Source organism: Trichoderma ghanense (assembly GCF_004382785.1).
Source record: "Trichoderma ghanense strain CCMA-1212 chromosome Unknown scaffold_0, whole genome shotgun sequence".
Lineage (NCBI taxonomy): Eukaryota > Fungi > Ascomycota > Sordariomycetes > Hypocreales > Hypocreaceae > Trichoderma > Trichoderma ghanense.
Genome location: NW_027395663.1, coordinates 996,456 through 1,018,412, shown reverse-complemented (window position 1 = coordinate 1,018,412; position 21,957 = coordinate 996,456). Strand labels below are relative to the sequence as shown.

Sequence of the window (21,957 nt, the reverse complement as noted above, 5' to 3'; positions counted from 1 at the left end):
GTCAAGCAGCTGCTGCAGTTTTTCAAAGAATTCAGATATGCATCCCCTGCCAGGCCCTGACCTGATAGGTTCATGTAACTATGTACTCGCTCAACCCCCCATCCAGACGAACAAGACAACAGCGCCTCGGTACGATTTTGGGACCCTACGCCTGCCCATTTTTGGCTCTATCATGGCATTTATGTCGAATTACTGTAAACATGAAGAGCTGGAAGAACACCGACGATTTGCTGAGCGAACCGTCGCCGCTCTCAACTTGTGCTGACAGGTAGGTAATCCCCCAACAGCGAGGGCTTGGGAGCATATGGCAACCGTGCATGCCATCTTACTAGGATAACTATCCCATACTCACCCCGTTAAGTGAGCTCCCAGTTCCTGCCACTTCTGAATCTGTTCGTAATGAACAGTGTCAGTATGGTTGACACCAACACGGAGCACTCGCCGGCGGACTGCTCGCCCAGTGTCTCGTCACATCAAACGACCTCCTCGTTCGCAACTAGGTAGTATGCCGCCTTCTTTAATGAGTACAGCTAGACATGGCGAAACGATTTGTTGCGAGCATTGCAATCCAAGAATTTCAACTCGGAAAGATCGATCGCAGGGGCCAGGCCAGCAATCTCCGAAAACACATCAAGACTCACCCATCTCGAGACCATACCAAATTACCACTGAGTGATACACGAGTTTCGCCATGGCAAGTGGAGGCAGACTATCACAGGGACGTTCTGCGTCGGGCGCCGATGCGCCTGGACGGGAAAGCCTTGGACAACTACACGGTTCGGACCATGGCTAGTGACGAAAAGGTTACGGCAATGTGTTGGCTTTCATTCTCGTCTGTCTGCATAATTCGAGTACTCGTATTGACTACCTAGCAGGAAATGGTTAACTGAAGATGGTGATATATTGCAGACTGACAGATCCTCTGGTCTTGCCATTCTGCCGGTGTTCTTGTACGGCGATGGCATCTCGCTCAACATCTGCCTCGGCCTTGGGCCTTACCCATCACATCTGTTATTATCGGCGACAAAGCAGCTTCGCCCGACGGCGTATCGTATGCTGGGGAGTTAGTGCAGAACGTCGAAAAACAGTGCTCTTATTATTGTCATGTGTGTGAATATTCAATTTCCGGTCCGTGGTTTTCCGCGCACGCTTAGCTGGGCCTAGATGACTTGTCTCCTCTAGAACTTTTGGGAAAGAATTTAATTTAGCCATCAGAGAATAATCTTCACTATTTATCGAGAATATAGAAATAAAGGTCATATAACAGCTTATATGGGCAATAACGAGATATTCTGATACAAAAGAGCTGAAAAGCTCACCGTCGATGAGATGTGGAATACCATTTGCCATCAGCAAGGCCTATGAGATGTCTTTTTGTGAAGTTGGTTTCATCTTGAACAATTCTGGTCTACTACTGTGTGGGGGTAGTATGCCATCATCATTTCCGTCTCAGGGTAAACTCCAATGATGATGCCATCTACATGTATGTACCCATGATCGCTAGGATCTCTTGGCCAAGCTCTGTCCCTTGTCCTCCATAGCCTTTCCGTACTTTTTGAGTCGAATCGCGTTAACACTGACGAATCCAGTCGTGTCCTTTGGCGAGAAATCACCAATCTCGTCCATGGAGCTTTCGCTTGCATCATACAGCTTGGCGGTATCAGACCAACGCCCAAGAACGCTAAAGGAACCCTTGTAAGCCCGGCATCTCACTCGACCGTTGACATCTTCCTGCGAAGCGATGATGCTCTTGGAAAGGAATGCGCGCTCGGGCGAGAAGTAGAGCCCATTGTACAGCAGCTTTGCGTAGTTGAAGGTGACAAACTGGTCACGAAGAGCGCGGACTTCACGATCCAGCACAAGGCCCTCCAGATCGACGTGGGCGGCCCGCAGCATGGTCAGACCGGGTGTTTCGTAGCAGCCGCGCGACTTCAATCCGATGAAGCGATTCTCGACAATGTCTAGTCGGCCGACGCCGTTTCTACGCCCAATGGCGTTGGCAGTCAGGAAAAGGTCAACGGAGTCTGTGGCGACCTTTTTCCCGCCCTCATACTCGAGCTTGACCGGGAGGCCTTTCTCAAAAGTGACGGTAAAGTCTTCAGGCTGGTCAGGGGCTTCCCTCGGATCGACAGTCAATTGCCACATGTTGTCCGGAGGACTGGTATTTGGGTCTTCCAGGATACCAGCCTCATAGCTGTAATGGGCGAGGTTCTCGTCCATGCTCCATGGCTTGCTCTTGGTGCTCCTGACGGGAATGTCCATGGCCTTGGCGTAGTCGAGCAGGTCGTTGCGGCCTTTGAACTTGTCATAGAAGACAGGATCACGCCAGGGCGCAATGACGGTGATGGAAGGCTGGAGAGCGTAGAAGGCGAGTTCGAATCGAATCTGATCGTTGCCCTTGCCTGTACATCCGTGAGACACGGCGAAACAGCCCTCCTTTTGCGCAATGGCAATCTGTGCTCGTGCCGTCACGGGACGCGCAAGCGACGTGCCGAGAAGGTAGACATTCTCATAGATGGCGTTGCATTGGATTGCAGGGAAGCACTGCTCTTCGATGAACTACAAAAAGAAGGGAATCAGTAACAACCCTTGATTGTTGGAATAGGCCTTGCAGTGACGGAGCGCATACTTCTCTGCGAAGATCCTCAATGTAGACCTTGCTGGCGCCAATCTTGAGCGCCTTTTCTCTGACGGCGTCGAAATCCTCTTCCTGGCCAATGTTGGCCGTAAAGGTGATGACTTCGTATCCTTCTTCCTAGACAACGTCACTCAGCCGACGCACCAGGCATGAGCATGAGAGCCGTGGCAATGACTCACCAACAAATACTTCAAAATGCAGCTCGTGTCTAAGCCGCCAGAGTAAGCGAGGCAAACCTTTGGTTTCGCCATGTTCGTTCAAGGGCGCGTAGTAGGGCTCGTGATGTGAATGTTCACGGAGGCGCGTGTGAGAATGAGCGAACTCCGAAGAGAAGAGACGGCGCGAGTGAGGGGAACGAGGGTGCACGGTTGATCAGGCCCATTCTTGCACAAACGAATTGAAAACGAGTTGGGTCTTGTTCGGCTCATGACGTGTCGTTGCTATTGTCTGTTGGTTGCACACCGTTTCGTTAACTCGCCAGTTGGTCGCCACCTGCATATGCGTGTATCTGCGGTACAACCAAGACGTGACTGGTGAATTGTTGGAATGCGGGCCTTATTCTAGCCGGATTACGCTACACATGGCAAAAGGAATACTGATCCTCCGTAGGATTGCACAGGCTGCGTTGATCCGTCGTGCCGTTACGCCAAACACGGCAATGGATGAGGCTATTTATGACAATTGTTAATAGCAATTATGTAAACAGAATTGTGTAAATGTGACGAACTGGTGTCCTAGACCTAAGTATAGAACGAATTCCCAAGGGACAAACCAAAGGTTCGCGGGTTTGCGTTGGCGGAGAGGTCAGGTCGGATCTGTGGGCAGTAACTTGTAAACGATCACGCAGCGAGGCAATGCACTCTGTGCAATGGATGTCTGAGTTCCAAGTGTAATGTGATTGCAGTGCTGTGTTAACAACTGGGTATCTAAACTATCTGAATGAGTGACATAAATGCGACTTATATATCCAGTTGTCCTGGCTGGATCATTTAACAATCTGATGATCCTGTTCCTGGATCATTTATTCCAGAGATGATCCATCCCTTGGATCATTAAAGGATTCGATGATCCGTTCCTGATTGGCTGAACGGTCCGACGCTTATCCGGTACCGTTAGGTCGCCTCTCCCTACTGGAGAGGCGGGGGCCTTGCGGCCGGGCCATTAGTTAACCCGCCGAGTACTTGATAGCACTTCCCTAAAATAATTGAATCTATTCATGATTCTATTCAAACTCTCACGGCGCCAGTCTAGATGCATCACGCGGGAAAAGAACAGTCTCGCGAACATCGACCAAACCCAGATATCCCTGAACAAGACGATTCAGTCCAACTGTAAGATGCGTCAGGACTGCAAATCATACAATGAAAACATGCATTGTGGCAAATTGACAACTTACGCCCAAAACCGCCCCATGGCGGCATCCCAATCTCGTGCGCTTCAGTGTATGGCCGCCAGCCGGGACAATCTGGATCGATGGGGTGCGCGCGATTTGCAAAGGCTGCTCTCACTTCTTTATACGAGTGAAGCAATTGGCATCCCGTGACAATCTCTTGTCCGCGCAGAATGATGTCGAAAGAATTTGTCGTCGCATCATCCCGACCCAATGAGGAGACATTGCACGGTCGAAGATGCTTTGGAAAATGAGTTATGATGAATACATCGGTAGGTGAGTCCAGAGGCGACTGATCGCTCGCAAAGAGATGTCCCAACAATGCCTCTTCTTCTCTCCTGAATTATATTTCGTTAGTAATAGTGTCCAACTTCAGCGAGGTCTTATCGTAATGGGTACATACGTAAGGTCTTCCCCAACGTGAGCCACCTTACCGAGCTGATCACAGAGAATGGCTTTAGCCTCATCAAACCGTACGCGCGGTAGCTTCCCGTTCTTATCCAAGCCCAGCTTGAAGCTTCCAGCGGCAGGATACAGCCTTTGTGCAGCCGCCGTGTGTTTGGCATTCTTGTCGTCTTCTTGCAAGGACCGCAAAAGGAACACCAAGAGACTGTCGGCAAGCTCAAGGATCTCGGTCCAATCATCTTTGAGTGCAAACACGAGTTCAAGCATTGTAAACTAGAACCTGCATGTAAGCATTTATCCTGGGGATATTGTGAGCATTCGGGACCATGGGATAGGGGTATCAGACCTCTGTCAGATGTCTTCCATCACTCTTTGGTTCCCGACGGAAGACAGTATGAATGTCGTACACTCGTTCAAGATCTGCGGCGAGCGCCATCCCCAGATGGACCTCGCCAGTTGGTGCTAGCATCGCTTGCCTGCCGAGATACTCGAGATAGAAGTGATCCTCCTCCTCGGCGGGGAACTCATAGCTCACGAATGCCGGCGTCGGAATGTAATGAAAGTCCTGGCCTGCTAGATACTTGACGGCTAAATTGTGCACCGCCGAGAAGATTTTGAAGATTGATGCCGTGGCTGCGACTCGAGCGTCCAAAAGTCTGTTGTCAAGCCTTGTGTCGAAAAGAAGAATCCGTTCATTCAGAGAAGGCAGAGTCTCTCCGGGAGCTCCATGCAGCTTCAGGCCACCTGCGAGATTGGCCTTTGCTTCGGACAATATGATCAGTGAAGATATTTGCGTAATAGTAAAGGTCTCCGAGCTTGCATTATCGGAGGCAATTATGCCGCACGAGATGCGAACAAGCGATTCAGGAGTCAGGCACTGAGCCGTGGCAAAGATGGCAGGGTCCGCGCAATCTGTCATTTTCAGCTTGCATTTGAAGAATTGGCCATTCTTTCTCAGGAGAAGGGCCATCGAGCCGCCGTCTTCATCGAGAGAGAGATTATGGACACGGCCGGTAAAGGCGATGCCTTCATTTTGACCAGTCCTGTTCGAATCGATGCCCGATGTCTGAAGGTTGCTTGCTGGTAGCTCGTCTGCACCCATATCCGATTATGAAGACAGTTACTCTTCCAACTTGACTGATTGTGAAGACTAAAGATGATTATTGTCGAGCCTTGGCGGACCTCGTTCTCCGAGATATGAGTTGAAAAGAGAGGCTGCTTGGCACTGGAATGGTCTTTTGAACAAAAGATGTCATGTTCAATTTTGCCTTGATCACATTTGAATGCAAGAATCCTGAAAGGATTTTCGGCGTGATAAGCCCCTTGCTTTTTCCTAGTAGGAAGACGCGACGGCGTGAGTAAGACACCATACATCTATAAATGTTTCATCATAACTTGTTTCTATCATGTAAGAATAATGAAAATTCTGCTAAACAAAGTCAGCTTTCAATTTCTATTGATAAAAGCGATTATATGTGGCAATGGTGTGCTGAGACAACGAAGGATTCGGAGGATCAAAAGATCTCTGCCGTGTATTACTCCGTATGTGAGTAAGAAATGCTGTAGCAAAGATCAACGGCCCCCGCCGCCCACATTCCCCCGAACTCCCAGACCATCGTCTTACATGCATGTACCTGCGAGTAGCAGTACATGAACATGCCAAGTTTGATAATGGCTTCCCCCGTGCAGGCAGCATAAGGGCTTTGTGCCATCCCCAGTCTCTATAAGCTCATGCTCATTCCTGAGGAGCCATCTCACGGTCCAAAATCTTGTAGCAGTCTTCGTTTGTTTGATGCTCTCTTTGGTGTGATCAAAAGAAAAATGGCACACATTGCTCTAGAAGTTATCGACTACCAGCGCTTGCTGGAACGTGACGACGATGAGATCAAGAGGCTGGTCAGCATTTGTTCCAATGCCGGGCTCTTCTTTTTGGACCTGAGAGGCCAAGAGAGCAAATCCCTGCTGGCAGACCTGCAGCCCATCATTGATGCTCAGCGCAACTTCTTTGGGCAGAAGCCCGAGATGAAGATGCCGTATGCGAGTCCGCTCGACGGTCGAGGGTGAGACGCCTCGTTTCTGGTAACAAGGGCATGGCGTTGACCGCTGCATACAGATACGACAGTTTTGACGACATTTTTGTGCAGAGACTCAAGGTTTGTCTGCATCTTGGACCTGCATTTTTGGGCATATACTACAAGCACAGAGGCTTAACTGCTGTTCTTCCACAGTTATCGCGCGAGGAGCAGGTCCAGGGCTGTCTTGCCCTGCCCAAAGACCTGCAAGCAGTCGAGGCAAAAGTCAGCAATGTGTCCTCCAGAATCGATGCCATTCTTCGCCATCTCTCCATGCTGCTATGCCAAAACTTGGACCCTCCTATTGCGACCAAAGTGGTGGACAATCCTAACAGCACCGGCCTGAGCAACTTGTGTCTGGGTATATCGGCCGCAAAGGCTGGAACTCCGGTGATGGGTGAGCATTTGGACGAGGACCTCCTGACTCTTACCTTCTACGATGAGCCGTTCCTGGAGGTGCTGGACAGACAGGCACAAACGTGGAAAGTCGTTGATGTGCTGGAACATTTGCCGATTGTGAATGTCGGCGATAGATTCCAGGGTTTTTCGGATGGGCGACTGCATGCGCCTCTGCATCGAGTTAAGCAGACACCGAATGAGATAGATCTCATCATGTATGATTTGGATGCAAGCATACAGTAGGTGTGCTGATTTGTCTGGTATCCGGGGGATTCTGTAGTTGGATAGTATTAGGTACTACCTAGATATATGAGATTGTTTCTGAGAATGATATTTTCGTGCTGTAGCAATCTCAATCTACATAACTCTGAAGCTCTACGGAGTACTGGATTTGATAACCGCTCACGCCAATATCTTCTCAATCTCCGCCCGTCCATATTCGTAACCGCCAACAAATTCACAAGACTTGGCGGGATCCGAACCGAGCTCCGTCAAACAAGCCTCGAATCCTGTCCTCTTTCGCTCAATGACCTGCCACAGATAACTCCTAGCCTCTCTAGCCAGCAACGATTCGTCTGCAGCCACCCACATTTCCATGTCGAGAAAAGCGCGAGCCAGACCTAGCAGGAATGCCCCGTTCTTCTGCGGTCGCATAGACCAGTTGAGCAAAGAGTGTGCAAACTTGGTGGCTGCGGGTGAATCCTCGCTCAACGGTCCGATGATATCGCCAAGGCACATCGGCTCGGGAACGTTGTGTCTGCGAGCCATTTCGCATCCGAGGGCGATGAGATCGGGGCGGTATCCACGGCGTAACTGCTCATCCATGCCCGCCATGCCCGTGTTCTCTGGGCTGTAGCCCATCTCAGCGCGGATGATTTGGAGAATCTTGGACGTCAACGGTTCGGCTGTCTGATACGGCGACGCTACTATATTCTCCAACACGCAAGGATGAACGAACCATAGCGGAAGAAGGGCACCAAGCCTGATCTGAGAGACCTGCAAGGCGGGTAAGGGAATAAAGTCGGGCGAGGCGCTGGGAGAAGGGCATACGTCCTGGGGTCCAAAGACTGGATGAGTAACAGCTGCATCCTGCCGTGAGGGTAGAAACGAGTTTTCCAAAAGACAGTGCCCTCCGACAGTCTTCCAGTAAACGTCTCCTGGACGAGCATCCTTTTCTCGGAGAGAATCGATCCAGGTGCGCATGAGTTCGACCTCACTGTCGGTGAATGCGCCAAACATTCTACCAGTCCAGGAGAGTTCTTTCATGAGCAGACTCTTGCTGCTATTGCCTCTGTACACCCACGGCCTCGAGTCAGCCAAGGCGTGCAGAAAGCCGTGTTTCCACTCGTCTCCTTTCTCGTTGGCCGAGAAGGGCGACGAGAACCATTCTGATAAGCTTTTCCCACCGATGCGGGCTCGGCTGGTGCAGTGGATCTTGCGTGCGAGATTCGCCTTGCGATGGAGGATCTGGATCAGCCTCTCTTCAAACACGTCTGGCGTCTCGCTGTCGTCAAGGCTTTGCGAGAGCAGATATCCGGCCTGGATGCGCTTCCATGCTTGCGCGCAGTCCATCATGCCAGTCTTGCGCATGAGATCCATGAAGGCGACAATGTTCGCCAATGCCATGCCCGAGTGTCCCGAATCAGCATTGTCGATGGATACATGCAGAGCGAAGTAGTACGCCGAGATGCCAACTTCTGGGAACTCTTTGGTTGCTCTCAAGCCAGTGGGTGCCAATGCTTCGAAGTGCAAGTTCAGGCCCAGAATCTCAGGTAGAAACTCGTTGGGGAAGAGGGAAATGAGCAATTGGCCAATCGAGTTCCTCCACACTTGCTCGTCGTTCAGCTCGTGGTGTTCCCGGATGAACTCGAGCGAGTCACACGCTGGAAGATCAACACCATGCTTCCTCAGCAAATCTCGATAAATCAAGACGTGGTTTTTCTCAACATCTCCATCTCCTAGTTCTTCTGAAAAGACCTGCCAGGCATTCTTGGTAATGTCTCTGAGCACAAATGGTGTCGTGATTTTGTGAACACGGCATAGCCAAGCTCCATCGATGAGATTCAACGGGGCAAGACGCTTAAGCCATTGGATTGCGTCTTCTTTGGTATTGAACAGTTCTCGAGGCGACCCGGCTGATCTTCGCCTGACGTATGATTCGAAGCCATCTGAGACTTCTTGACGTTCGGCCTCAAGAAACTTATCCAGAGATACTGGGTCGTACTCCTTTAGGTCTAGGATACTGCGGGTCTGCGGCTTGTATTTTGCCATTGAAAAGCCATGTTCCAACAGTTCTAGAAGCATCTCTTTTGCTGCCGGTAGAATCTCAGGAAACTCTTCGAGGTTCTGTACTTTGTAGTACAGCTCCTTGTATAGCGTGACTCGCTCTGCCAATTTGGCCTCGAGTCTCGATTTCTGTTCTGTATCCAACGCAACGACGCTTTTGGCCGGAGGGCCGAACCATGTACGCCATCTCCGAACTAAGAGGAAGGCAATGAAAAGCGAGGAGAGGACGATCATCTCCGTGAAAGACATGATGAGATATTTTGTATCTGTACCGATATAAAAGAATGGCCGTACCCCTGACTTAGAATTGGAGTGAAAGAAGCTGTAATATATATGCTAACTTCAGTCGAATAGCAGTTGGATACTTGGCGAGATTTTCGCAAAGTGACGAGTATGCGTGTCTATAAAAAGGGTGATATTGGATGCAGTTTATGTATTTCCGATCGCAGCAATCGCATGACTGCGTGAAGGACGTGCAAGCCTTGGGGTCTCGAGAGTACAGGTACATGTACGTCTCCTTGCCGCTGAAGGAAGAAACACTCATCCTTCATCCTGTGTAACCAGTACGTGCTTATTCCTCCGCCGCCCCCTTGCTGCTGTTGCCTAATTCCACATGTATGTCTCGGTCAAATATGATTTGGTGATGCAAGACTTGGAACGCCTTCAGGATTGCGTCCTGGCCATATGCCGGCCATTACGTTGATTAGTGTGACTAATAAGCTGCCGTTGAGGTTTGGGATGGGAATTGATACAATCTGCTGAGCCAAGTTTCCTGATCCCCTAGATGTATCTACCCGACCATTTCTTCTGGTTCTCACCCAAGGCATGTCACGTACACAGAAGCGAGGTAACATCGCTACAAGATTGATGCCATCTGTTGAAGTTTGACACAATCCTCTATACATGTAGTCTTATGCGAACTTGGCTTGTCGAATACAATGCCCTCAATGCTTCCAATGTCGGCATATAATGCTTGAAGGATGGGGCCTCGATGATAGGCTTACTTGAGCCGACCTAGCAATGGGAAAACTTCAATTCTGTTTGGTTACTGGTAGCGGGTTTGCGTAAGACAATGCCCTTCTGAACGGCTGCTATCGCTTCTGCGTTCGCGTACCGCCGAGGCAGAATTTGAACTCTTACAGTTTCCGTCCCGGCTGACTACTGCATATTGCGTATGCATTCCTTCTCAGAGATGGTGTAGGTAAGACTGCTGCCAGTTGCTTTCCACAGGTGCCTGAAGGATTGAGAGATGTGTCATTGAAAGTGGTGAGATGTCAGCTCCAGCCTGGACATGTTATGGCATCCCCCACTCATGGATGGTATGCATGCGCCGAGCCGAGCTGCCGAAGGTCTCGTATCCAAGCAATAAAACCATGTCGAAGTACTGTACTGTCGTGGCGACATCAAAGGGGATTATGGGCATCCGTGGAGGTTACAGTTGCAACCCGCGCGGATCCGCCGCCATTCCTTGGGCTGAGCGGAACATCCGTGTCTTGGATCCTTGCGGTTGATCCTTGGCTGCCAGAGTTGGAGAAATGATGGATGCAAAGCGCTCCGATTAGGGGGACGGGTACATATCGGGGATCAACAGAGGGGCCGTCACACATAGTGGAGCGCGGAGAGATTTTAGGGTGCTGACAGGGCTGAGCAGGGCTGAAGCTTAGCGGCCGGGGAATAGCCTGAAGTAATCAATACTACTGTACTACTAGTATCATGGGTCTCAAAGTACCTCCACACTCAACGCCTCTAGCTTATACTCGTATACTTGGAAATAAAAATATATAAAGCTTTATAACATAAGTAAATATATATAGCTAGCCATCATAGTGTTGTTACTTTCTCTCTCTTCTTTTTAATACAGGGCTATTTAAATAATCCAAATGTTTAGCCGTAACTTCATCACATAATTACATTAACCAACATGAGAAGTGGGTACGTGACCTCATGTCAATCACGGTTCAAGTACCCGGGCTTACAATTCTCAGACTCAATAGTACTTGTACTGTACTGTGTTGTTGGGTGTGCAGCAAGACGAGATCTAACCAACCCCGGCTGAATGCTGCCCCCCTCCCCCAGCTGCAATCTAGAACTGTCAACTCACATTTCACAGCCCCGGGGACTCAAACAAATCGCATCTCGTTTGTTGCACATACCTGGCAGAATGGCCACCAAAGTACTGACAGAGCCGCCATCGGTTGAGCTCCAGCCCGTCAAGGCCAATGGCAGCCCTGACGCAGCGTCGGCTGAAGAACTCTCAGATCCGTCCAGTGGCTCTTCGCCCGCTGCTCCAGCAGACGACGCCAAAACGGCCATCGTCCACTCCAAGTTGCGAGCCACGCTCGTTGTTGCGCAGCTGCTGGGCCTGAATCTCTTCAGCAGCTTCTGCAATGGCGTCGTTGTTGTCGGTCTGCCAGCAATGGCCGCCTCTCTGCACATTGACGAGGGGCTGCTTGTCTGGCCGACTTCGGTCTTCTACCTGACTGCAGGATCGTGTCTGTTGCTGGCCGGCTCCATCGCTGACGTGGTCGGCACCAAGACGATGAGCCTGGTAGGGGCCTTTACTGCTGCCGTCTCCGCCATGGCCTGCGGTCTGGCCCAAAGCAGCGGCCAGTTGATTGCCTTTCGCGCTTTGCAGGGCATCACAAACGCCATCATCGTCCCCTCGTCCGTCTCCATCGTCTCGACCGGCTTGGAGGAGGGAAGGCCGCGCAATCTGGGCTTTGCGTGCTTGGGCTTTGCCGGTCCGATTGGGTTCTCGCTTGGTCTGGTTCTGGGCGGTGTCTTTGCTGACAGCACGGGCTGGCGGGCCGCATTCTATCTTGCCGCAGCCACCACTTTCGCGTTATTCTTGGCCGGTATTTGGGTGTTGCCAAAGAATGCTGTCCGTCCCGGAAAATCCGTCTGGTCCAGGACTCTGACGGAAATTGACATGGTTGGGGCAATCATCGGGACTGCCAGTTTGGTCATGCTGTCCTATGTTCTCGCGTAAGGATCCTTCACCGGTTATACCATTTCTGAGCGGAGCTGATTCCAGGCCTCAGAGTCTTATCCGCCGACATCCACAGTATTCACAAGGCATCCACCATTGCTCTGCTGGTTGTCAGCGCTGTCTTGATCCCTGCGTTCATAGGATGGATGCAATACCAGGAAAAGCACCAGCGCAATGCACTCATCCCCAACTCACTGTGGAAAAACTGGGTGTTTACAAGTTGTTGCCTGATGGTGCTCTTCACCACGGCTGTATGCAACTGCATGGAGCTGTACAGCAGTCTATTGTAAGTCGTCGGTTCTTCGTAGCAGTCCCGTCCTTTTTCTGGGTTGAGTTAACATTGGGCCTATTCTCCAGCTTCCAGCAAGTGCAGCGTCATTCCGCGCTGCACGCTTCACTGCAGATTCTCCCGTCGCTCATTTCTGGAGCGTTAACTAACATATCGACCGGCATCTTTGTTAATCGTATGCCAGTTATGTGGTCTGTACTCATCTCCTCGACCATCAGCGCAGTCGCACCCCTTCTCATGGCCCTCATCCATCCCGAATGGCCTTATTGGTACGATGCTTTCTTCGCCCAGGTGAGTGATGCATGATACCCAGTCCATCGCTATAGACAGACGTCTTTTGTGTGGATTCGTCTCTGACTACATCCAGATTCTGACTCCATTGAGCTGCGATATTCTCTTCACCGTTGGCCTCCTCGTCGTGTCAGATGTCTTTCCCACACACATGCAGGCCTTGAGCGGAGCTGTCTTCAACACTTGTGCGCAGCTGGGTACAGCTATTGGCCTAACCGTTACGTCGCTCATTGCCACCTCTGTGACCAATTCATCTTCTGACGCTGATAAAGAGTCACCCAGCGCCCTTATGGATGGGTATCGCGCCGTCTTCTGGACCATGTTCGCCGCCATGGCATTGACTTGTGTGCTTAGTGTGCTTGGATTACGAACAGTCAAGCAGTTGGGGGTCAAGAGGGATTAAGTATAGTGCAGACAGGCTTCGTTGCCTTCAAGACTATAGTCTTGAATATATACCCGCTCGTCACATTCAGTTGGCTAGAGCTGGGATAATCTACCCCCGTACATTCTCAAAAGATTATAGAGGAGTACAGGCGTATTCACATGGCTTCGCGAGAATGATCCTTCGAATCTGCCACCCAGGTGAGATGGCAGCGAGCTTCGGGCCAGCCAAAGGGTGGAAGAGCAGCCTGTAAGCTGCTCTAGAGATGATGAACAAAGCACATGTAATTAAGATGGCAATCTATTGTGTAACGGTTCGCCTTCTCTGTTAATTAAGCTTAGTTTAACCTGAATTAGTGATGCCGACTGAAGCCAAGCTGTCACAAGAGGTTTGCGTTGCTTCTAAAAGTCGGCTCGATAGTTGTGCAAATGACATTTGATAGAAATCAGGATTACTATCGTCGGAATACCCCATAGCCTAAATAATCCTCGCAAACCATGCCTAAGCTAAGGATAGATTGGTTGTATACTTTCCAAGACAGAGACTTGGGATCGGCTGCATTGTCAAGAGACACAATAAAAGCCCGCAACCTCTCATTAAGAGGCAGTCCCTCATCGACCCATGCGTAATTATCTCTGTAGCGGATAGAGTACTGGATTGCCAAAGGCTGCATAACCTCCTTTTCAATCCGCTTGAGGCGAGAGGCCCCCCAATCGCTTGCAAACCTCGGCCAGTGACCCTTGAAGAATTGCTCGATAATTCTTCTGAACTTGACAGGATCCCTGGCAAAGGACTCGTCAAGAGAAGCGCGACTAAAAACACCAACCGACCCCTAATAAGACAGTTATTAGAAACTAAACACTGTTGTCTGCCCTAGTTAATCTTACCGTAGAGGGTCGGCTTCTACCAGCTCGTTGATTGGCTGTGATAGGTGGTTGGCCGAGAGCTGTGGATGACTGCTTATCCGCGACAAGGAGGTTAGTTGTGTATGGTAAGATGGCGGGCTGGCTATGCCATAGGGCTGCATCCTGGGGGACTCACAGGCGCTCTCGTTGAGAAGCCCTTCAACAACTTCTCAATATCCGTGATCTGGCTATCCAGCTTCCTGACTTCATCTCGAAGATGATGTACTTCCGAAGGCCATGACTGACTGCGAGGGGTAGCCGGGGGGGTTACTGGCTGGCTGAACCCCAAAGCGCCAGCAAAGTCTGTATTAATAACTGTCAGCATCTAATGTCATCCTTCATGATTGGCAATCCATATTATACAGAGTCTCACTAACCAGTAGCTTTCAGGTCTTGAATACGACAGTTTAATGCGGCAACCTGAGCGATCAGACTACCAAGATCAGGGCCTGATTGCTGAGAGGTGGGAGACTGCTGAGCAACGGTAGTGGCAGGGAGGGAGGGCGGCTGCAGAATGGGAGTACTTCCAGCCGCAGTTTCGAAGCTTTCGGCGCCTAACAATGTCAGTATGCGAGCTACAAATTTCTCAGAGACCACGCCAGGTCAAAACTCACTCTGTCTCAACACCTCATGTGCGGGCCGACTGGATGTGAGTTCTTGCATCGGAATATGCCGGAACAGTTCTTTTGCACAGGCTGCTGCGGTTGCTGCCGCGTACCGCTGCCACATGTCGTTCTTGTGTGAATCCGCATAGTCGCATATACCCCGTATAACCAAGCAGGGGAACGTGTTCATGAGTCCGGCAGCTTCCATCTCGAAGCAAATGCAGTCCTCTCCCGTCTGCAGTGCAAGCAATTCCCTTGTCTTGGCATCCTTCACGAGTGTATTGCCCGATGCGATGACTCCGTAATGAATCTCGGGATCATTGGAGTGCCTGGGGCTGCGTTGTTTTACCCTGCTCAGATCACAGATGGAGGCGCAGTTGCCATCTCCAGCGTGTCCATAAGAGTCCTCAAACAGCCTGTCATTCTGAGCCTCCTGATAGACGTAGGCCGGGTTTCCAGGCCGCCGCTGGCCCATGCCAGGGAAACGTTCTACCATGTCCTGGAGGAATTCGGGGATACGAGTGTACCTCCGCATCTCGTGTTGTTTTTTCAGAGCGGAAACTGCGTTGAGCAGCACTGTGGGAGGCCTGTTCAGCATGCCTATACGCTGGAGCTTTCTCCCCCGTAAAGCTTCGACAACACTTTGGATGGCCTTGACGAAGTCATACTGCACGACGCCACCGCTGGTTCCTTTGGGCTCACTGATGACGACATCGCCGAGTCGAATATCCCTGTCTGGGCGAGGGACGCCAGCTCCAATGCCGACCATGAGCCCGAAGCGGACCTCTGGAAACGACATCAGTAAGGTCGTGGCAACATTTGACGCAGATGTGGTTCCGTATTCTCCAGCTGGAAGCGAGGCTATGACCACGTTATGGACACCAATATTGCCCCATGTATAGACGTTGGTGTCTTGGCGAGGTTGAGCAAAATCGGGGGGACGCTGGTGTTCCTCATCAAGCATAGCGGTTGCCGCCGCCGCTTCAAGAGCAAGAGCACAAATCCATCCGATGGTGTATTCTTTGAAGCTTCTTTTGGTTGACGATGGACTCGCCATGGTGACCGCTATCAGAGATATTTTCGGGTCAAGTTTTGGTTCGGTAGGTGCAGTTAATGTGTCTGGCCGCGTGTCCTTTGTAGAAGATGAGTAGAAGTGACAGATCCTGGGAGAAGAACTGCGAGAAGAACTGCTGCCGAGAAGAGAGAGCGGGTGCGCCTCACTGCATGTTACCTAGAAGAGGCAGCACCCTTCAGTGTGAATCTCTACGGGAAGATAAACCTCGGGAGGGTGATATAAGATGAGGCTCTTCTGGCAATACATCTATTACGCATTGCTGGTGGACACGCATAAACACCTTATTATAACGAACGCTTCTGGATTACTTTCAGCATAACTTCAGATTTCTCATTAAAGTATGCAACGCCTAAGGCCACCTACAAGGACTACATGTATTACATGGAGTTGAGCTACTGCAGCCTTTAGGCTCCTGGCTCTCTTCAACCATAGAGATTATTGAGTCCCTTTTTCAACCAGCCGTTTAAATCTTGCCACGTCGTGCATGTGTCTCCGTGTTCAGTTGTTGGAAAGAGTCCCAATCACGCTCCCTTATGTTCCACGCGGCAGCCGTTGGGCTGGCTTAGGCTTCGAAGCTTGCAGGCCGCACTGTACCATCATCCAATAGCCTCTGCAGCTCAGATATTGCTATTTCCCCAAAGAAAGGCAACAGACAGATTTTCGGTAAGCTGCCTGAGCCTGAAGATTATTCTTTTTCGGTGTTTGGGTACGGTAATAACCAACACACTGTGTGTTGGGCTCATATTCTCGTGGGCCTCGATAATGACACAAGATACCTACATGTACCAAACATACCAGGTACCCAATAGACGTCAGCGACTTGATTCAAAGTTGACGATATACTTCACAAAAGGTCCTGAATATCAACTATACCCAGGGAGCCTGGCGTGCAATAAATGCAACTACATATGTATACGTAGGTCAGATGCCACTTGAACCTTGCTGAGCTGTTCCATGCGTTGTCTACGTGCAGGGTGAGAGAGCCCGCCATCTGCGAGACCGCAATATCACGATTTCGGGAATTTGTCTTGTCACATGTATGATCGAAGCAACAGAACCCCCACATGCGGCTCGTCAAAATTGATAGCATGCAATATCTCTAGAGTCTGGCATGGCAAGTGGCACAGAGATCCTTGCCACGAGCTGCTGCTGCAACACAAGCGGCTGCCGGCACTGTTCACGCACAAGACTTCCCCAGCAGCAAAAACATGCACTATTATTAACATTTTGGCCGCAAGCCACATTCTTCTCCTCCGAGAATGATTGAAAGTTCTCCATTTTATTCTGAAATATACTGGATTATCGCGACTCCTTTTGCAATCGCTATACTATTAGGTTTGACGTCGTGGGGCCGGTTGGGCATATCACATCCAGATTTGCAGACGATAAGGAGAAAAGATCTAGGAAGCTTGCCATGTTGCCTGATATGTGAGCACGAGGTTTCGGCAAGCTCCGACCTGGACAGCAATTCTACCCTTATAGAGGGCCTGAGGTCCTCACTTATCGATCTTGTATCAATCTTGTATCAAATTTACGCAAAAAAGTCTCCCACTAAAACTCGGAAGCATCCACGACCGGCGTCAGCTTGGCCGTCACCTCTTCCCCTGCCTCCAGCCTCTTAGCAGAAATGGCCCCCGTGATCCTATTCTCAAAGAGCTTGAGGCAGCCCCAGCCACACCAGCTCTCATTGTCGGTACGAAACAGCTCCACCACAAGGCGCAGGGAGCTGTCGCGCGTCCCGCGAAACTCCGGATCATCTATCTTGTTCCGAACATTCAGCAGATTTGCAAACACCTTGTCTTTCGCCTCCTGAACTTCCGTGACGCGCTTGTACTCATTCTTGAAGCCTCCTGCAACACCATGGGCTTGATCCCGGAGCCTTCCCATATGAGCCCATGTAACTTGATAAAAACTCTCAAGGCGGTGCAAAGCCTCGATGCTCTCGCATGCCACTCTTTGCTGATTCAAGTTGCCATGCAGCCGTTGCTGGGCCTCTTCCACGTCCCGCATCAGTCGCTCCCTGGTTTTCCGGTGAAAGAAGCCAAGGATGATATTTCTCCAGCGTGAGGCTGCGTAACGCGTGTAGGAAACATAACGCCTAATGTCGCCCTCGAGTTCTCGGAAGAGACGCAAGCTCTTCTCGCGCTCTATCCTGGCATTATAGACGCCCGCGCACTCTGTTTTCAGGTTTGTGATATCACTATCGAGTTCGAACACGAAGTGCGTGGCGTTGTCGCCGTTGGCCATGCACACAGCCGCCCTCGAGCCCAATTTCCACGCAGCTTGCTTGCCAAGGTCACAAAGGCTACCAAATTTCTTTGCTACCAGGTCTAGCTTCACTACCATGCCTTTGTTCACTCGCTCAATGCGGTCTGTGCCCTGCTCGATGGTCAATAGCTCCGTGACAACACCCTCGATGGCGGTATAGGCATCGTGCCCGGTATCGCGTAACTTCTCGTCACAGTCGCTCTCGAGGTGCTGGATCTCATCTAATGTTTCGGATAAGCTTGCCTGGAGGCGTTGGGTCCGCCACTTGATGATGATAAGACCGAAAAATATCCCAACTGCAGTTCATATAACCGTCAGCCAGAGCGTTACTGTGGACAGGGATGGCTTTCCCGTCAGGTCAACTCACTTGTTCTACCGGCAGAGATCTCGCCGAACTCGACCGCATCAGCTCCCCTAGCTAATGGCAGCCTGGTGAGCTCCCGTGGGCCGAGGCCTATGGCACATCCGACCATATTCAATGTTATTGCTGGTCAAATAGTGTATGACGGATGAATCACGCAGAGTGCACAGGCACGACGCTTGCTCACTACAACTAGGCACTGTCGCCCGATAACATGTTATTAAGGAGGATGTGGTCATTGTCCTTTGGGCAGAAATATATATATCTTACCTTGGTAAGGTAGGTATGAATAGGTATCTTTCAGATGTCACCGAATAATAGGTGCTTGGGATGTCGTGCAGTCGAGCTCTATTTCAGCCGCACTCATATGGAGCACTGCCAAAAATCTCATAGGCGTAGCATAACTCTGTTATCAACATAGAGGTATGCAGCCCGGCCTAATGGGCACATATGCTTGTTGTTATGTACGGCTGAAACTGGTTGGGGAGTGAGTCAGGCATCCACGGATAGAGACTGGTACATGTATCGATAGACAAGAGCTGTCTACATAGTAACGCCTCTATATATTTCCATAACGTATGCCTCAAAGGCAATCTGTACATCCTTCGCAAAATACAGCATCAATTATACTACTGCGAATTGCCTCAAAACTATCCGACCCCCCTATTCGACTGGAGGGTTCTACACGGGAAAAAAAAAAAATTAAAAAAAATAAAAAATAAAAAAGCACCCACAATGGCGGCAGCGGACGCTATTCAAAGTATCGCCGCCGCGGAGAAAAGAGTTATGACTGAGGAATATGGAGGCAAATTATCGAACATGTTTGTCGAGGAGCTCAAGAGCGCCACGCTATTCAAGACCAACTGGGGCGAACTGCTCAGCGCTGCCCCGACTGCGCTCTACTTTATGGGCTCCTGCTGGTTGGCAGCTGCGAACCCGATGGCTGAGATGATCTCTCTGGCTGATGTAATGCCGGAAAAGGGCTTCACGTACATGACCAACATAAAGAAGCCGACACTGAGGGCGTGTCTTGTCGACGGTACGTGCCTAGGACCAGATATCTCAAGGAGAAAGGGGGAGAAAGGGAAGAAACACACACGCTGACATCACGGGGCCTATGCAGTGTGCAACAACGGCGGAAGGCAAGCTTTCACCATTGCCGGCCAGAATATGGACGCTTTGCACATGACGAGTCGGCGCATATGTGATGAGAGGATTGTTATGGTATTCAAGCGTCTGGGGCCGTGCACCAGCAGTGAAGATGCCCTCGAAGACTTCAACGATGCCTTGGAAGATCTGTCCAGGGACGCACAGCGGTGTGCAAAGTTGGCCTCTGAGACGCGTGAGGGCTTTGCAAAGTGGGGGAAGATGGTTGGCGAGCTGCAAATGTGCATGGAAGCCCAGGCGGGCAACACGGCCATCCGTGCCAACGCCGCCGCCACAGAAGAGCGCGCCGCCGAGATCGAGATGAAATTCGCCGTCCAGTCATCCGAACAGGCCCGAAGCAGCGTCATGAGGGCGGCGGAAAAACTGAAAAAGTCGGAGGATGAACTCAACGTTGCCATCCAGAAAGTGCCCGGCCCGTGGAAGACCGCCGCCTTGGGGGCCTTCGTGTGCTATACCCAGACCATACCCACGATGGTGGCTGGCGCCATCTTTGGAGGGCGCAAAGAAGACAAAGGCACCAATGAAAGAGGGCATACCAGGCGTTTTTGGCAGAAGAAGGTGCCGCCAACGCTCGACGACCCGTGCTATGCCAGTGCTACCGCAATCCGGGATCTGGTGAATCACTTCTACAACTTTCTCGGTAACGACAATGGTCCTATCGACTGGGAAAAGTTCAAGGATCACTCTGGAGAGAGCGATGTCGAGCACCAAGGGGTGGGCTATCTCTTGGGCACCTTGAAGGGGCAGCAGCAAAGTACAGACAGAACCGGCTCGGACGATAACAAGAAGCTGATGGAAGCGTATGGCAGTCTCACAAAAGTTTGCCTTGACATCCAGACCCATCTGAGCCAGCAGCACCAGATAAATGCGGAGGTCAACCCCAGCAAGGAGGTTGTCAAAGGCTGGAAGAAGAAGGTCAGTGAGGCGAGGGATACGGTGCTCAGTCTTGCAGGCCGTGCCAGCGCCATGTCTTCCAGCAGCTCCCCAATACCGTTTGGCTGTCACAATACCCAGGGGGTCAGTCCGGACGCTTCGGCGCGAAATGCGCAACTTAGCTCGGCCATGCAGTTGGTGCAGATGAGGCAAGCGACAGCCGATAGCGCTCAGTCGACGTATGAGATCGCTGTCGCCAAACAGAACACAACTGCAATAGCCATGGCGAGGGTCCAGGCCAAGCTCAGGGAGGTCCAAGAGACAGGCCAGAATCTTGCAAAGATCAAGGAAGTATTACGCGAATGTATCTCGGTCCTGGTCGACCTAGTTATCCAGATCAGCAAGCTAGAGGAGTTCTTCATCATGCTAGCCAACGTCATCGATAACATTATACTGCCACGAGCTGAGACCTTCAAACGCGAGATGAGCAAACTCGGCGGCCGCGCGCGGAAATACGGCACAATCAACCCGGACGACATCACCAAGCAGACGATATATACATCGACCCTACAGCTCAAGGGCTACTTTAGCGTCCTGCAGGATATCTCGGGCATGTATACGCACGTGCACCAGCAATATATCACTACGGGCGTTGACTTGTGCTACCGCCTGTCCAAGGGCACAGCGAGCAACAACCCCATGCCCGAGCTGCAGCATCAGCTGGCTAGTTACTCGGAAACATCAGCCAAGGCCATCATCGACCTGGCTACTCAAAAGCAGAATGAGATTCGTAGCTCTCTAAGGGTCCGCGCTCGCAAGGCCCTTGAGCATACACAGGTGATTGAGAGCGAGGTCGCCAAGAGAGGTATTCCGATTGAACACTCTGCCAAGGCGGCTATCAAAGAGGGCGGAGAGGAGCATGATGCCGATGCGGAGAGCATAGTGAACAACGACGTGGGTTTGACGGCTTCGGAACAGATAGATTGTTCGTCCTATTAGGTTGTGATATACGAACGGCTAGTTCAAGTGCTGGCAGTATACAAGGTAGTTCAGCAGTGGATAGGGAAAGCAAAATTGAGATTGACATTCGCACACACGCAAGGCTGCATTATGGCATTTTGCTTGTGGGACGAATATGGAGGAAGCCGATCGCCCCGTCTCTGGAACAGTTTGCTAAATAGATTGACATCTCCGTCCATCTCAGTGAACGAAATACCCGCAGGCTCAGCTGCTGTTCAGTCAAAGTACACATATATGGAAATATCTTCTGATGCACAATGGTCGCAGGCTCCGTTGGGTTCCAGGCATCCCCTCCGGCGCAAGAGGAAGCTGCAGCAGAAGCGGTGTCTAGCAGATTAACCGAAGATGATGCATCGTCGTCAAAACCAGACACAAATGGCCTTGAAGCCATTCAGCCAGTATCAGGGTGCTAGATCTTTGGGGAAAATGCGATTGAAGGAGATGAGATGCTGGCCTAAGAGGAGCCTGCAAGGTCGAACCGGGCGATGATAGCCGTTAACCACATTCGGGAAAAGACTGGCCCTGGGAATAAGGCATCTTTA

General features: G+C 50.9%; 8 protein-coding genes across 8 annotated transcripts; 3 read left to right on the top strand and 5 right to left on the bottom strand.

Annotated features, from left to right (window-relative positions):
• Positions 1 to 1,500: 1,500 nt before the first annotated feature.
• CCMA1212_000358 (Argininosuccinate synthase) lies at positions 1,501 to 2,889 on the bottom strand (the record flags this gene model as incomplete). Its single annotated transcript, XM_073697829.1, has 3 exons — positions 1,501 to 2,559; positions 2,630 to 2,755; positions 2,818 to 2,889. The coding sequence occupies 3 exons, from the start codon at positions 2,887 to 2,889 to the stop codon at positions 1,501 to 1,503; spliced, it is 1,257 nt and encodes a 418-aa protein (XP_073562946.1).
• Positions 2,890 to 3,872: 983 nt separating this feature from the next.
• On the bottom strand, positions 3,873 to 5,535 carry CCMA1212_000357 (Aspartate-tRNA ligase; the record flags this gene model as incomplete). Its single annotated transcript, XM_073697828.1, has 4 exons — positions 3,873 to 3,967; positions 4,035 to 4,366; positions 4,432 to 4,706; positions 4,780 to 5,535. 4 exons carry the CDS (start codon positions 5,533 to 5,535, stop codon positions 3,873 to 3,875), a joined length of 1,458 nt encoding a protein of 485 aa, XP_073562957.1.
• Positions 5,536 to 6,254: 719 nt separating this feature from the next.
• On the top strand, positions 6,255 to 7,147 carry CCMA1212_000356 (uncharacterized protein; the record flags this gene model as incomplete). Its single annotated transcript, XM_073697827.1, has 3 exons — positions 6,255 to 6,493; positions 6,547 to 6,586; positions 6,662 to 7,147. The coding sequence occupies 3 exons, from the start codon at positions 6,255 to 6,257 to the stop codon at positions 7,145 to 7,147; spliced, it is 765 nt and encodes a 254-aa protein (XP_073562956.1).
• A 159-nt stretch (positions 7,148 to 7,306) lies between these two features.
• Positions 7,307 to 9,439, bottom strand: CCMA1212_000355 (uncharacterized protein; the record flags this gene model as incomplete). Its single annotated transcript, XM_073697826.1, has 1 exon — positions 7,307 to 9,439. The coding sequence occupies one exon, from the start codon at positions 9,437 to 9,439 to the stop codon at positions 7,307 to 7,309; it is 2,133 nt and encodes a 710-aa protein (XP_073562955.1).
• A 1,912-nt stretch (positions 9,440 to 11,351) lies between these two features.
• On the top strand, positions 11,352 to 13,162 carry CCMA1212_000354 (Drug resistance protein; the record flags this gene model as incomplete). The annotated part of the gene is made up of 4 exons (XM_073697825.1): positions 11,352 to 12,175; positions 12,232 to 12,465; positions 12,537 to 12,759; positions 12,836 to 13,162. The coding sequence occupies 4 exons, from the start codon at positions 11,352 to 11,354 to the stop codon at positions 13,160 to 13,162; spliced, it is 1,608 nt and encodes a 535-aa protein (XP_073562954.1).
• A 433-nt stretch (positions 13,163 to 13,595) lies between these two features.
• On the bottom strand, positions 13,596 to 15,708 carry CCMA1212_000353 (uncharacterized protein; the record flags this gene model as incomplete). Its single annotated transcript, XM_073697824.1, has 5 exons — positions 13,596 to 13,973; positions 14,029 to 14,145; positions 14,183 to 14,349; positions 14,424 to 14,600; positions 14,661 to 15,708. 5 exons carry the CDS (start codon positions 15,706 to 15,708, stop codon positions 13,596 to 13,598), a joined length of 1,887 nt encoding a protein of 628 aa, XP_073562953.1.
• Positions 15,709 to 17,277: 1,569 nt separating this feature from the next.
• CCMA1212_000352 (uncharacterized protein) lies at positions 17,278 to 18,467 on the bottom strand (the record flags this gene model as incomplete). The annotated part of the gene is made up of 2 exons (XM_073697823.1): positions 17,278 to 18,290; positions 18,362 to 18,467. The coding sequence occupies 2 exons, from the start codon at positions 18,465 to 18,467 to the stop codon at positions 17,278 to 17,280; spliced, it is 1,119 nt and encodes a 372-aa protein (XP_073562952.1).
• A 623-nt stretch (positions 18,468 to 19,090) lies between these two features.
• CCMA1212_000351 (uncharacterized protein) lies at positions 19,091 to 21,394 on the top strand (the record flags this gene model as incomplete). The annotated part of the gene is made up of 2 exons (XM_073697822.1): positions 19,091 to 19,394; positions 19,479 to 21,394. 2 exons carry the CDS (start codon positions 19,091 to 19,093, stop codon positions 21,392 to 21,394), a joined length of 2,220 nt encoding a protein of 739 aa, XP_073562951.1.
• Positions 21,395 to 21,957: the final 563 nt, after the last annotated feature.